General features: G+C 37.2%; 1 protein-coding gene across 5 annotated transcripts in view; it reads right to left on the reverse strand.

Annotated features, from left to right (window-relative positions):
- The window catches only part of RNF111 (ring finger protein 111), a 99,893-nt gene that overhangs the window by 35,213 nt on the left and 49,671 nt on the right, over positions 1–15,009 (reverse strand). For all 5 annotated transcript variants that reach the window (XM_047075045.1, XM_047075044.1, XM_047075043.1 and 2 more), the window contains exon 3: positions 2,567–2,693. In XM_047075045.1, the coding sequence (XP_046931001.1) occupies positions 2,567–2,693 (127 nt within the window). The remainder of the gene's footprint in view (positions 1–2,566; positions 2,694–15,009) is intronic.

Below are 15,009 nucleotides of genomic sequence, written 5' to 3' on the forward strand. Positions count from 1 at the left end.
TTTGTTTGTTTTTGAGAGAGAGAGAGAGAGAGAGAGAGAGACAGAGAGAGCACAAGCAGGGGAGGGGCAGAGAAAGAGAGGGAGACAGAATCTGAAGCAGGCTCCAGGCTCTGAGGTGTCAACACAGAGCCCAACACGGGGCTCGAACCCACAAACTGTGAGATCATGACCTGAGCCAAAGTTGGATGCTTAACCGACTAAGCTACCCAGGCACCCCCACTTTTTGCTTTTAAAGCATGTAACCACAAACCCTCAACACCTAACACTGATATCACCTTTTATTATGTGCATCGTGTTGTATTCCCCTAAATTATCTCTAAGTATTAAAAAAAAACTCAAGGATTCACTATAATAGTCTGAACTGAGGGTTCAGAAGGATATTATTCAAGATTCAGGAGAAAAATAAGTGTTTTAAAAAGGTGGGGCTTATGAGTTGATTTTTTTCCTTTTGCCCAAACTGAATGTAAAAACTGCTTAAAGATTATTGTCAGGGGCACCTAGCTGGCTCATTTGGAAGAATATAAAACTCTTGATATTGGGGTTGTGAGTTCAAGTCTGACATTGGGTATAGAGATTATTAAAAAAAAAAATTATCTTTAAGAAAAAAAAAAAGAAGCTTATTGTCAGCTTGTATGGAAAGGGTGAACCAGATCCGTTAATATATAGTCATCAGGGATGTAGGCTTGACCACTCAGAAAAGAACTGGGGCTGAAAATGAATTGTAGAGCCTAAGAATTTAGAAAGAAGCTCTAATTGTAAACTGAAATTCTCAAGTAACCAGGAGTATAAAGGTGAATTCCAGAGACACAGCAAAAAAAGACGCTGCATTCCAGCAAGAATTGTGGAGATCAAGGCATGATAGTAAACAACTGTCTCAGGATGAAATGGTTTTGGATGAAAAGAGAGATCACAATTTAAAATTCTTGAGAAACCAAGAGACTGTAATGAGACTAAATAGTCTATTATTTCTGGGAGGCTCATAATGACGCATTAAAGTTCCAGGTCCACTTTGCAGTTCATGAAACCTTCAAATATTATACTAAAAACCTGATGTATAAGGAATGGTTTTCACAGTGGTCCCTATGATTAGTGACAACTGTCAAATCCTAAAATTAAAGAATCTGAAACACAGATGCATTCTTGCTCTCTCTCTTTTTAAAGATCTTGTTTTTAAGCAAACTCTACACCCAACATGGAGCCTGAATCCACAACCCTGAGATCAAGAGTCTCATATTCTACTGACTGAGCCAGCTAGGAGGCCCTGGATGCATTCTCAGAGAGGAAAGACCAAAAGCCAGCTAAACAGTGACAAAGTTAATATCTCGTGTAACAGTAAGGAAAATAAAGATGGGTCATGATCACTGTGTGTCTTTTTCAAGGGTAAATGCATCTGCTTGAACATTAAGCACCTCCATGACAAGAAAGATCTCCAGTTCCACAAAGATAGGTCCTTCATTTCAGCAATCCTTGTAGCTCATAAAAACTGAGTAGTATTGTATCAAGCACTACGTACAGTCACAGGGTAACTGTGGCACCTACCATGGAGTACCAATTTTCTTGAGTCTAGGAGAATCATTTAAAACTGAAACAGATACATTACAGAGTGCTCTCTTCCATGCCATTAGAAGCGGTACGCCAATGGAAAAGTACAAATGGAGAAGCACATTCTAAGTATGTTTGTAACATGCTTCCAAAATTAAAAAAAAAATTAATAAATAACACAAATTAAAACACAAAGAGCAAATGCATTTCTAAATTCATCCCAACACAAAAATTAAGGTTCATCCATACATTAGTTTGGCATATCAAATGGAATAAAGGAACACTTTACTGCCTTTTGTATCAATATCTGTAATCATCTAAAGCACAAAATGAATAGTGTTATGGTTTCTTTTTTCCTTTTTCTTTTTTTTTTTTTTTTTTTGGTCAAAGTAATTCACAAAAGGGCAATATTATTTCCAGTTATTTATCAAGGAATGACATATTTTCATTCATTTTTTAGTTCAGGGTTTAGATAAAATTACTGAGTGAAGGACCAAAAAAATTACAAAAATATGTTTTATACTACATTGCCCTAATAGCACAAATTTCACTGCTATCAATGAAATCCTGAAATAGATTAGAACAAAAATGAATACATAAATATCAATACTCCTTAATATTTTTCACTACTTTTACTTTTAGTACCATTCCTAATACTTATGTTTTATTCACATCTAAAACTCAAAGAAGCTCATGAACTCTGAATCATAAAACAAACTAAATTTTGTAAAGCACTAAGTAAAACTACTGTTTATCTGCAGCATTAACTCTTAACTCCCACTGTACATTTGCAGTGCTTTTCTGTTGGTCCGGGATATATGATCCAGGGAACAATTTTACTTTATTATCTTCCCAGGTGAGTCTAATGCAACCTGGTTTGAAGACCACTAATCTGGTTATGCTCAAATGAGGTCTCAAAAAAAAAAAAAAAAAAAAGGGTAAAAGAATCCAAGTATCTGCAGCACAAATGTTTAAATATTTACATTTAAAACTTCACATCTGCAAACAGGAATTAAAATCATACCGATAGCTTTCTCCAACTGTTACAATCTCCACCTCACTGTCAGTTGAGGTAACATTAATTTCTTCATTGGCAGTGACCTGGGGAGTGGAGGAAGCTTCTATCACCACAACATCTTCATCAATACTTCCTGGAAGCAAAAAGGAAAAATGTTTTAAACTAACAGACAAAAACTTTTACTTTGAAGGCTATGAAATTCATTATAAAAGTAAAAATCCTGTCAAAAGAAAATTTTTTTAAAGACCAGAGCTAAACATACATAGTGAAAACAGTACTTACTCTCTTAATCTGTGCATCTTCATGTTTATTTCCTTTTATGATTTGTTTTTTTTTTTTTTTTTTAATTTTTTTTTTTTTCAACGTTTATTTATTTTTGGGACAGAGAGAGACAGAGCATGAACGGGGGAGGGGCAGAGAGAGAGGGAGACACAGAATCCGAAGCAGGCTCCAGGCTCTGAGCTATCAGCACAGAGCCCAATGCGGGGCTCGAACCCACGAACTGTGAGATCATGACCTGAGGCGAAGTCGGACACTTAACCGACTGAGCCACCCAGGCACCCCAGTGGTTTCCATATTAATTTGTATGATCTTATATAGAAATATTAATCCTGTAATATCTAAAGGTATTAAGATCTTATATAAGATATTCACATTCTATAATAACTCTTTAATATCTAAAATATAGTATATTTGCTGTTAATTTTACCCAAGATAGATTTTATTTATGAGATATGGTATTCTTTTAAGAAATACAAAGCAGCTTTTTTTTTTTAACTTAAAGAAATTTTTTTCTAACGTTTATTTATTTTTGAGAAGAGCGCAGGGGAGGGGCAGAAAGAGGGAGACACAAGATCCAAAGCAGACTCCATGCTGTGAGTACAGAGCCTGGTGCAGGGGCTTGAAGTCACGAACCATGAAATCATGACCTGAGCTGAAATCAAGAGTTGGCCACTTAACTGACTGAGCCATTAGGCACCCCAGCTCTTTGGTTTTAAATTATGAAATCTGTCGTTTCTTTTGTAGTTCTTTTCTAAATTGCTCTAAGTTTGTAAAGTGCATCCTTATTTAGAGGACAGATACATCTATATTTTGTTCAATGTGTTTCCTTAATTATTGACTTCATCTAGAACTAATTTTTGTTTATGGTATTAGATAAGATTATAAATAGAATCTGGCACTCACTCTCCATGGGTAATTAGCTATCCCCAACCATTTACTGAAAAATTCATTTTCCTCTATTACATTCTGATACCTATCTTAAATCTTCTTACGTGTTTTAGGTTATATTTTAATGCCATCTATTCATCCCCTTTGACAAAGATTCTTATGTCAGGGTAATGCTATTTTTTTTTAACAGCTTATAAGATATGACTTTCATACTTTAAAATTCACATTTTGGGCTGCCTGGGTGGTTCAGTTGGTTGAGCGTCCTATTCTTGATTTCGGTTCAGGTCATGATCCTAGGATTGTGGGATCAAGCCCCGCACTGGGCTCTGCGCTGAGCATGGAGCCTGCTTAAGATTCTCTCTCTCCCTCTGTCCCTCTCCCTGGCTACCTCTCTCTCTCTCTCTCTCTCGTTCTCTAAAATAAAATTAAAAAAATAAAATATTTAAAAATATGTGAATAAAAAAAAGGATAAAAATAAAATTCACATTTTGTCTCAAGGAGATACTTGCACACCCAAGCTCACAGCCAAAAGGTGAAAACAACCTAAACGTCCATCAATGGGTGAATGGATGAACAAAATACTGTATATGCATACAATGGAGTATTATTCAGCCTTTAAAAGGAACAAACTATCACATGCTACAACAAGAACAAATCTTCAGGACATTATGCTAAGTGAAATAACCCAGTTACAAAAAAATTTTAAAATACTGTATTAATTCTACTTATGTGTGGAACTAAAGCAGACAAATTAATAAAGTAAAGTGGTGGTTACCAGGGCTTAAGGGAGAGGGGAAAAGGGAGTTAAGGAGTATAGAGTTTCAGACTGCAAGAGGAAAAGTTCTGGAGATTATGTTTCACAACAATGTGGATATAGTTACTACTACTTAAATGTACCCTTAAAAATGGTTAAGAAGGAGGGGCGCCTGGGTGGCTCAGTCAGTTGAGCATCCAACTCTTGATTTTGGCTCAGGTCATGATCATAGGGTTGTGGGATTGAGCCCCATATTGGGCTCCACACTAAGCATGGAGTCTGCTTAAGATTCTCTTTCCCTCTGCCCCCCTCTCCCCTACTTGCGTGCTCTCTCTCTAAAATTAAAAAAAAAAAAAAGTTTTTAATGGTTAAGATGGTTACACACACACACACACACACACACACACACACACACACACACACACACACACACTAGTCCCGTTCCATTTCTTCCCTTGCTGTATTTTTCACAAATGTGGCACGGTCTTTTTTTTTTTCTTCAATCTTTTTAAAAACTTTCGTCTCTCTTCATTACTATTACCTATCTACATCAAGCTCTGCCAAGAGTTTACATGTCATGTTTTTGAAAAGAATTTACCCATAAGAAGACCGAGAGCTAAAAATTTCACCCATTTTAAGTGTATACTTCACTGATGTCAGTAAATTTACAGAGCATAACCATCACCTCAATCCAATTTTAGAACATTTCCAATACCCTAAAAAGATCCTGTATGCCCTGTTACAGTCAAATCATCATCCCTCCATGTCCATGATACACTCCCACAACTGACCTGCATTTTGTCATTATGGTTTGGTTTGTATTTTCAAGAGTTCTATCTAAATATGGAATCATACATTACATATACTTTTGTGTCTGGCTTTTTTCATTCAGTGTATTATTTTTATATTTATTCATGTAGTTCTGTGTATCAATAGTTCATTTCCTTTTATGGTTGAGTGGTGTCCTATCATGTGAATATACCACAATTTGTTTATCCATATTTTTGTTGATGGACTCTAGATTTTTCTCACTTTTGGCTATTACAAATAAAGTTGGTATAAACATGAATCTGTTAAGTTTTTGCATATATACTTTCATTTCTCTTGGGTAAATACTTTCAAATGTAATTTCTGGGTACTATGATAAATTTATGTGTAACTTTTTAAGGAAGTGACAAATCATTCCCACCAGGAAATCGAGGGCTCCAGTTTCTCCACATTCTCACCAATCATTATTATTGTCTTTTATTATAGCTAGTCTAGTGGATGTATAGTGATATCTCATTAATTTTCATTTCTGATGTTGAGCATTTTATTCAAGTGCTTATTATTAGTCACTTTAATGAAGTGTCTGTTCAGCTCTTTTGTCCATGTTTAACTTGGACCCTGGTCTTATTGTTGAGTTGTAATAGTTCTTTATATATTTGTAATACAAGTCTTTTAAAAAAAATTTTTTTTTTCAACGTTTATTTATTTTTGGGACAGAGAGAGACAGAGCATGAACGGGGGAGGGGCAGAGAGAGAGGGAGACACAGAATCGGAAACAGGCTCCAGGCTCTGAGCCATCAGCCCAGAGCCCGACGCGGGGCTGGAACTCCCGGACCGCGAGATCGTGACCTGGCTGAAGTCGGACGCTTAACCGACTGCGCCACCCAGGCGCCCTGTAATACAAGTCTTTTAAAGATACATTATTTGTAAATATTTTCTCCCAGATGGTAGCATGACTTCATTTTTTTCCCAGTATCTTTTGAAGCATAAAAGTCTTTAATTCTCGGGGTGCCTGGGTGGCTCAGTTGGTTAAGCGCTGGACTTCAGCTCAGGTCATGATCTCACAGTTCGTGGGTTCAAGCACCACATCAGGCTCGGTGCAGACAGCTCAGAGCCTGGAGCCTACTTCAGATTGTGTCTCCTTCTCTCTCTGCCCCTCCCCAACTCATGCTCTGCCTCTGTCTCTCAAAAAAAGGAAGTAACGTTGAAAAAAAATTTTTTTTAAAGTCTTTAATTCTCGGGGCGCCTGGGTGGCGCAGTCGGTTAAGCCTCCGACTTCAGCCAGGTCACGATCTCGCGGTCTGTGAGTTCGAGCCCCGCGTCAGGCTCTGGGCTGATGGCTCAGAGCCTGGAGCCTGTTTCTGATTCTGTGTCTCCCTCTCTCTCTGCCCCTCCCCCGTTCATGCTCTGTCTCTCTCTGTCCCAAAAATAAATAAACGTTGAAAAAAAAAAAAAAAGTCTTTAATTCTCGGGGTACCTGGGTGGCTCAGTCGGTTAAGCGTCCAACTTTGGCTCAAATCATGATCGCACAGTTCATGAGTTCGAGCCCCATATCGGGCTCTGTGCTGACAGCTTGGAAGCTGGAACCTGCTTCAGATTCTGCCTCCCCGCCCCTCCCCCACTCACATTATGTGTCTCTCTCAAATATAAATAAATATTAAAACAATTTTTTAAGTCTTTAATTCTGATGAAATCCAACTTAGCAATTTCTTTTATGCATGATGCTTTTGGTGACATATTTAAGAAATCTCTGCCTAACAGAAAGTCACTGAGAATTTCTCCTATATTTCTTCTAGAAGTTGTATAGTTTAGATCTTACATTAATTCTATGTTAATTTTTGTTCTTGACATGACATAAAAGGTCTAATTAATTAATCTCTTTTGCATGTGGACCTACAAATGGCCAAATAACATTTGTTGAAAAGACTAGAATAATTGTATTTTGATACCTAAGTAGACTCAGGTTTTCTTAATTCTTCAGGATTATAAAATCAAGGCTAAAAGAAAGTTCCTGAGATTTGGACTGATTTGGCATTAAATAACACCAATGAAGCCCTGACATCTCTATAATATATTGTTTCATCCAAGAATATATCTTGCCATCTACCAATACCATCTTTTATAAATCTCTAGGAAACTTGTAGGGTTTACTTTATTATAATGCTAACAAATGCTATATAATTTTCTTCACAGAGGTCAAATATACTCCTTTTAAGATTATTCTTAGAGGGGTGCCTGGGTGGCTCAGTCGGTTAAGCATCCAATTTCAGCTCAGGTCATGATCTCACAACTCGTGAGTTCAAGCCCCGTGTTGGGTTCTGTGCTGACAGCTCAGAGCCTGGAGCCTCCTTCAGATTCTGTGTCTCCCTCTCTCTCTCTGCCCCTTCCCACCTTGTGCTCTGTCTCTCAAAAATAAACAAACATTAAAGAAAATTTGAAAAAGATTATTCTTAGAGGTTTCTCTTGTAAATGAGCTCTCTTTATTCTTTTTCTTTAAATTTATTTAATCTTGAGAGAGAGAGAAAGAGAGTGCACGCGTGGGCAAACGAGCACACAGGAGCTGGGGAGGGGCAGAGAGAGAGAGGAGGGAGGGAAAGGGGGAAGGAGAAGGGGAGGGGGAGGGAGAGAGGGGGACAGAGAGAAAGGGAGTGAGAAAGAGGAATGGAGGGAGAGGGGAAGGGGTGGAGGGAGGGAAGGAGGGAGGGAGAGAGAGAGAGCGAGAGAAAATCCCAAGCAGGCTCCACACTGTCAGCACAGAACCCCTGAGTCCAGGCTCAAATTCACAAACTATGAGATAGTGACCTGAGTGGAAATCAAGAGTCAGATGCTTAACTGACTCTGACACTCAGGCACCCCAGTTCCCTTTATTGTTCTTTTCTCCTAGTATGTAGGTATACCATTGATACTGTATATTTATTTTTACCCAACTTTTAGCGAACTCTTGCTTATTAACACAAAGACAACAAACGTTCAATTTCTTTCATTGTGGGGTTTATGCAATCTATTCCTTCACCCAAGGTGCCATTCCTTGGAAACGTTGAATTTCACCTCTAATACAGCTGTACATTATCAAACATATGCACTATTTCAAAAACTGGCCAGTATCTAGAAGAGGTACAAGCCCATGACAAAGATCTACAATGTACTCTCTGATACTTCAAAGAGGAGAAGAGAGCAGGCACCAGCTAATCAGTCAATGAATGATGATCTGATTTGGAGAAAGTTACTTCAGAAGTAGTTTCTAAGTTCCAAAGATTATACACCTAGACATATTGAGGTAGAATGTATTTTTTAATAGCCTATGTCTATCTTATAGGTAAAGAAAAAAAAAATAGCACTTGAGTGGCTATTTAAAATAATATCTTATATTCAATTTCCAAATTACTTTTCCAATTCCTCCTTCATAATCAACCACATGACATGGCTTAAGGCAGGAGTACAAAGGGAATTTTATATTTAAAACTAAAAGCATTATATATATTAATAAAACATCATAGATTCTTAATACTTCCCTTATTTTAACCCACCAACTGGGCATTACCATTCTATAGGGAAAAAAGCTACACCTGCATATAAGCTTTATTACTGGTTTCTCTCCATGTATTGCACACATGAAACTAACTTAAAAACCTATTAAAAAAACAAAACAGGGGCGCCTGGGTGGCTCAGTCGGTTAAGCGTCCGACTTCAGCTCAGGTCACGATCTCGCGGTCCGTGAGTTCGAGCCCCGCGTCGGGCTCTGGGCTGATGGCTCAGAGCCTGGAGCCTGCTTCCGATTCTGTGTCTCCCTCTCTCTCTGCCCCTCCCCCGTTCATGCTCTGTCTCCCTCTGTCTCAAAAATAAATAAACGTTAAAAAAAAATTAAAAAAAAAAAAACAAAACAAAGATTATAAATACCTTACACGCAATTAGGCAAAACCTAACATAAATGTAACATTTTGAAGTTCCAGTGATAAGTGACACAAAGATAGCTTTGCTAATGCATTAAAATTCAATTTATATAATTTTTTATGAGCACAGATTCTGTAACTAAAGGCTATATAAGTTAACTGATAGTCTTACTCTCTTGCTTAAGTATTTTTCTAAAAAGGAACTTTACAAGCATAACTTGAACATAATACATATAACTAAATAATAATCACAATAAGCAAGATTTTGGCATCTATAACCTAGTGTTTTTTTCTAGAATGACAATTATTTGAAACCAAATTTAAAGGAAATAGGAACCTAAAAGTATGAAGTTAAACCTCGATATTGCTTAAAAGAAAACCTGGTCATTTCTTATTGGACCATTTTTATTTTCACACTGACTCTTACATTTAGAAATATTAAAGGACAAGAAACTTGAGTACAGCTAAGACATTAGAGTGGTGAGACTATAGGTGATTTTAACTATTTCTTTTAAAATTACTTATGTTGTTTGTACCTTTTAAAACATCATGAGGGGAAGAAAAAACCATCATGAGAAAAATAACACGTAACAGCCTGGAAAGAATGTTGGGTACTGTAATAATGGTTACAAAAATAATGGCTTCACTGACAGAGTTCTTCATTAACTCAGTGACCATTTCTATTCCCTGACAAGAGATCACAGATTGTCTTGGCAACATCTATAAGAAATGTCAGCCAGTATAACCATTGGTTACCCTGGTTCCTCTGTCTTAAGTCTGGCATGACGCTTCCAGGGGTACCTGGAATAATAAGAATAGCTTCTAGGTGGTGCGTGGGTGGCTCAGTCAGTTAAGCATCCTACTCTTGAATTCGGCTCAGGTCATGATCTCGTGGTTTGTGGGTTCGAGCCCCGCACTGGGCTCTGTGCTAACAGTGTGGAGCCTGCTTGGGATTTTCTCTCTCTCTCTCTCTCTCTCTCTCTCTCTCTGCCCCTCCCACATGTGCATATATTCTCTCTCAATATAAATAAATATTTTATTTTATTTTTTATTTTTATTTTTTTTAATTTTTTTTTTCAACGTTTATTTATTTTTGGGACAGAGAGAGACAGAGCATGAACGGGGGAGGGGCAGAGAGAGAGGGAGACACAGAATCGGAAACAGGCTCCAGGCTCTGAGCCATCAGCCCAGAGCCTGATGCGGGGCTCGAACTCCCGGACCGCGAGATCGTGACCTGGCTGAAGTCGGAGGCTTAACCGACTGCGCCACCCAGGCGCCCCTAAATAAATACATTTTAAAGAAAAAAAGAATAGCTTCCAATTTGTGGGCACATACTTTGTGCCATATACAATATTGTGTATGTCTAGTTCTATCAAGAAACTGAAACTTAGAAAGTTTAAATGACTTGTGAAATAGTAAGCAACACTCGAAATTCAAACCTAATTTCAATTCTAAAACTCATACTTTTTTTTTTAATGTTTATTTATTGATTTATTAAGAGAGAAGGAGCACAAGCAAGGGAAGGGCAGAGAGAGGGAGACACAGAATCCCAAGGAAACTCCAGGCTCTGCTATTAGCTTGAACCTACAAATTGTGAAAGCATGACTTGAGCCAAAGTCAGATGCTTAACTGACTGAGCCACCCAGGTGTCCCTAAAACTCATACTCTGTATATAAACTACATTACAGTGCCATAAGTACTCAACATGTTGGTGCTAGTTACTATTAAAAGCATCTTCCTGTTACTAGCTGCTTTTGCTACTGCTGCTGTCTTTTGCAGTAACAAACTTATAGAAGTTGTTGCTCTAACTTTGACTCCTCTTTGGGATTTTTCTGTTGGTTACCTAGCCAATAGAAATGAAAACATACATATCCACAAAGATATCTAGCTAACAGAAATGATAACATACATATCCAGGAAGATTTGTATCCAAAAGTTCACAATAGCATTACTCACAATAGCCAAATACCAGAAACAATTCAATGTCAATCATCTGACAAATGGGTAAATAAAATGTGGTACACCCATCTAATGGAATAATACAAAAAAAAACCTAAAGGGGCGCCTGGGTGGCGCAGTCGGTTAAGCGTCCGACTTCAGCCAGGTCACGATCTCGCGGTCCGGGAGTTCGAGCCCCGCGTCAGGCTCTGGGCTGATGGCTCGGAGCCTGGAGCCTGTTTCCGATTCTGTGTCTCCCTCTCTCTCTGCCCCTCCCCCGTTCATGCTCTGTCTCTCTCTGTCCCAAAAATAAATAAACGTTGAAAAAAAAAAAAAAAAAAAAACCTAAATAGTAAATAGACAGTAATCACTGATAGCTGCTACAACATGGATGAACCACAAAAACATTACACTTAGGGAAAAAAGCCAGACACAAAAGATCACATATTATATTTTATTTATAGGAAATGTCCAGAAAAGGCAAGTCTTAGAGACAGCAACAGATTACGTTGTGTAGGTCTGAAGGGTGGACAGGGATTAACTGCAAACGAGCAGGCGGGATCTTTTGGAATTAATGGAAATGTTGTAAAACCACACAGTGGTGATGGTTGCACAACACTAAATTTACTGAAAATCATTGAATCACATACCTAAAATGGATGAATTTTACGGTAGGTAAATTATACCTCAATAAAGCTGTTTTGTTTTTGTTTTTTCAGTTTTATTTTGAGAGAGAGTGAGCACGTGAGCATGAGAGTGGGGGAAGGGCAGAAAGAGAGGGAGAGAGACAATCCCCAACAGGCTCCACACTGTTAGTGCAGAGCCCAATGCAGGGCTCAAACCCACAAACCATGAGATCATGACGTGAGCCAAAATCAAAAGTCAGACGCTTGACTGAGCTACCCAGGTGTCCCAATAAAGCGGTTTTCCTAAAAAAATAAAATTTTTTTTTTAATTTAAAAAAAAAATTTTTTTTTTTTTAACGTTTATTTAGTTTTGAGACAGAGAGAGACAGAGCATGAACAGGGGAGGGGCAGAGAGAGAGGGAGACACAGAATCGGAAACAGGCTCCAGGCTCTGAGCTGTCAGCACAGAGCCTGACGCGGAGCTCGAACCCACGGACCGTGAGATCATGACCTGAGCTGAAGTTGGACGCTTAACCAACCAAGCCACCCAGGCGCCCCAAAAAAATAAAATTTAAAAAAGGCTATAAAATATTCCCTGCCAGATACAGAACTAGACTTCAACAAATGAAAAGAAATGCCATAATCTTGAAAAGGAATATACAAAATACTAAATATGTCAGTTCACTCTAATTTAGCCAACAAATAAAATCCCAATAACAATACTTTTATATGTCTCCCCACTACCACTATCCTCAGATAAACATTCTGATTCATTTGGGGGGGCGGCCCCTGGGTGGTCTAGCCGGTTGAGTGTCCTACTTCGGCTCAGGTCATGATCTCATGGTTTTTGAGTTCGAGCCCTGTGTCAGGCTCTGGGCTGACAGCTTGAAGCCTGGAGCCTGAAGCCTGCTTTGGATTCTGTCTCCTTCTCTCTCTGTCCCTCCCCCACTCGTACTCTCTCTCCCCCAAAATAAGTACACATTACAAAAAAAAAATTTTTAATTAAAAATTAAAAAAAGGTAAGTTCACTTGGAAGAATAAACAGGCAAAGATAACCAAGAAAACTGAAGTGTCTATAATTAAAACAGTGTGCTTCAAGTATATGGAGACCAATGGAACATAAAGAAAACTCCATAAATAGGTCCAAATATCTATAGAAATATAACATATAACAAAGATGGTATCTCAAGTCAACAGGAGAAAGAAACCTTTTAGTGACTTGGGACAACTAGACAGCCACATTAAAAAAAAAAAACAAAACAGATCTATTCTTCATACTGTACATGAGGATAAACATCAAATAGATCTGTGCTTTAAATGTAAAATAAAAAGTAAATAGAGAGGGGAAGAGCAGGGGGAAAAATGGGTTATTTCTCTCATTGACTTGGAGTGGGAAAAACTTTCCTAATTATGATTCAAAACCCAGAACTAGTAAAGATAAAGGTCAATAAATTTGACTGACCAAAAAAAAAAATCTGGTATGGTAAAAAAGCACTAACAAAGTCAAAGGACTAATGACCAATTCAGGGGAAATGTGTGATTATATAGTTTCTGTATCCCATTATAAAATATATAAAGCACTAAAAATGAGCGGAAGAATGAAGACCAATATCCTGATAGAAAAACAGGCAAAAGATACGAACAGATTGCTCACAAAAAATAAAATTACCTTTAAAGATATGAAGATATGCAACATTACTTATTTAAAAAATTAAAAATATACTGCCATACTATTTCTTACCTATCACATGGACACAAAAATCTAAAATCTGACAATAAATTCTGATAGAAAGGCTTTGGACAAACAGGCACTCTCAAATACTGATGGTGGGCATCAAAAACACAGAAAGAAATTTAGCTATTATTTTAAAAATAATACATGCATTTATCTTTGGCCCAACAATCCCCTCCTAGAATTCTATTCCAAAGATACAATGGCAAAAAATATTAAATAACATATACCAAAAGTTATTCATTGCAGTGCTGTTTATAACAGCAAAAGACTGTAAACTATTCATCAACAAATTGACTGAACATCCTTAGGTATAACTATACAATGGAATACTATAAAGCTGTAAAAAAAAAATAAACGAAAAGCAATGAATAAAGGAATGAAATATAGATTTAATTCCTCTATAATCTCTCTATATTGTTACAATTTTACATATTGTTAACTAAAAAATCAACAAACATATTTTTGGTAAGAGGAGAGAGAATAATAAACATATTTATTTATATTATTGAACAGGAAAAAACATGGAATAACAAAATTAAAAAGTAATGAAAACGCTTATCTGTGAGAAAGAGAAAGATAGGAAGAGAGGGCAGAGTTGGGAAACTAGAGCTCAGTGAATACAATCCTGTTTAAAAGGTTTGACTTCGGGGTGCCTGGTAGCTCAGTAGTTAAGCATCCAACTCCTGATTTCAGTTCAGGTCATGATCTCACAGTTTCATGAATTCGAGCCCCACATCAGGCTTGAGATTCTCTCTCTCTCTCTCTCTGCCCCTTCCACACTCACACTATCTTTCTCAAAATAAGTAAATTTTTAATTACAAAAAATTTTGACTTTGTAACCAGGTAAATGTTTTACATAATTAAAAAGCAAAATTAAAGCTTTTAACAAATACCTTAAAGAAAGAAAAACTCTGAAACGAATGAACCTAAATGCATATTAAATCAATGGCATAACCAAAGAAGACTGGCCAACAGCAAAAAGGAACCCAAAAAAATCTTTATTAGCATTGCTGTTAGTAATAACTGTAATATTGTAAATTGTAAATATTTTCATTTTTATTCATTTATGAATGTTCATTTATGTGTATTTATAGTATGTACAGGATAAAGCCAAAAAGCGATTGTTATTAAGAATCACAGTTTTCAATGTAAGAGTAAAGAGATCCAAATATAAAACAGAAGTTTACATAAAAATCCCTAAACCTAAACTTTCAATGGAAATAGTCATATAAAAATTAATGATTTATCTCTTTCTAAAATCTTTACATTCCTAACTTTGTCCATTAAAAACGCTGAAAAGTGGGACCCCTGGGTAGTTCAGTTGGTTGGTCGTCTGGCTGTTGTTTTCGGGTCGTGATTTCGCAGTTTGTGGGTTTAAGCTCCATGCTCGGCTCTCCGCTAGCAGTGCAGAGCCTGCTTGGGATTCTCTCTCCCTCCCTCTCTGCACCTACCCTCCTCACTAGCGCTCTCTCAAAGTAAATAAACATTAAAAGAAAAATGCTGAAATCAATAACTCAGTAGAACAACAAACACCTTAATTCCCAGTCTATAGCCTCTAACTATAACTC

This window comes from Lynx rufus, unplaced genomic scaffold, assembly GCF_022079265.1.
Source record: "Lynx rufus isolate CCGP_SWC_20201006 ecotype Redwood Valley unplaced genomic scaffold, mLynRuf1.p SCAF_13, whole genome shotgun sequence".
Taxonomy (NCBI): Eukaryota; Metazoa; Chordata; class Mammalia; order Carnivora; family Felidae; genus Lynx; species Lynx rufus.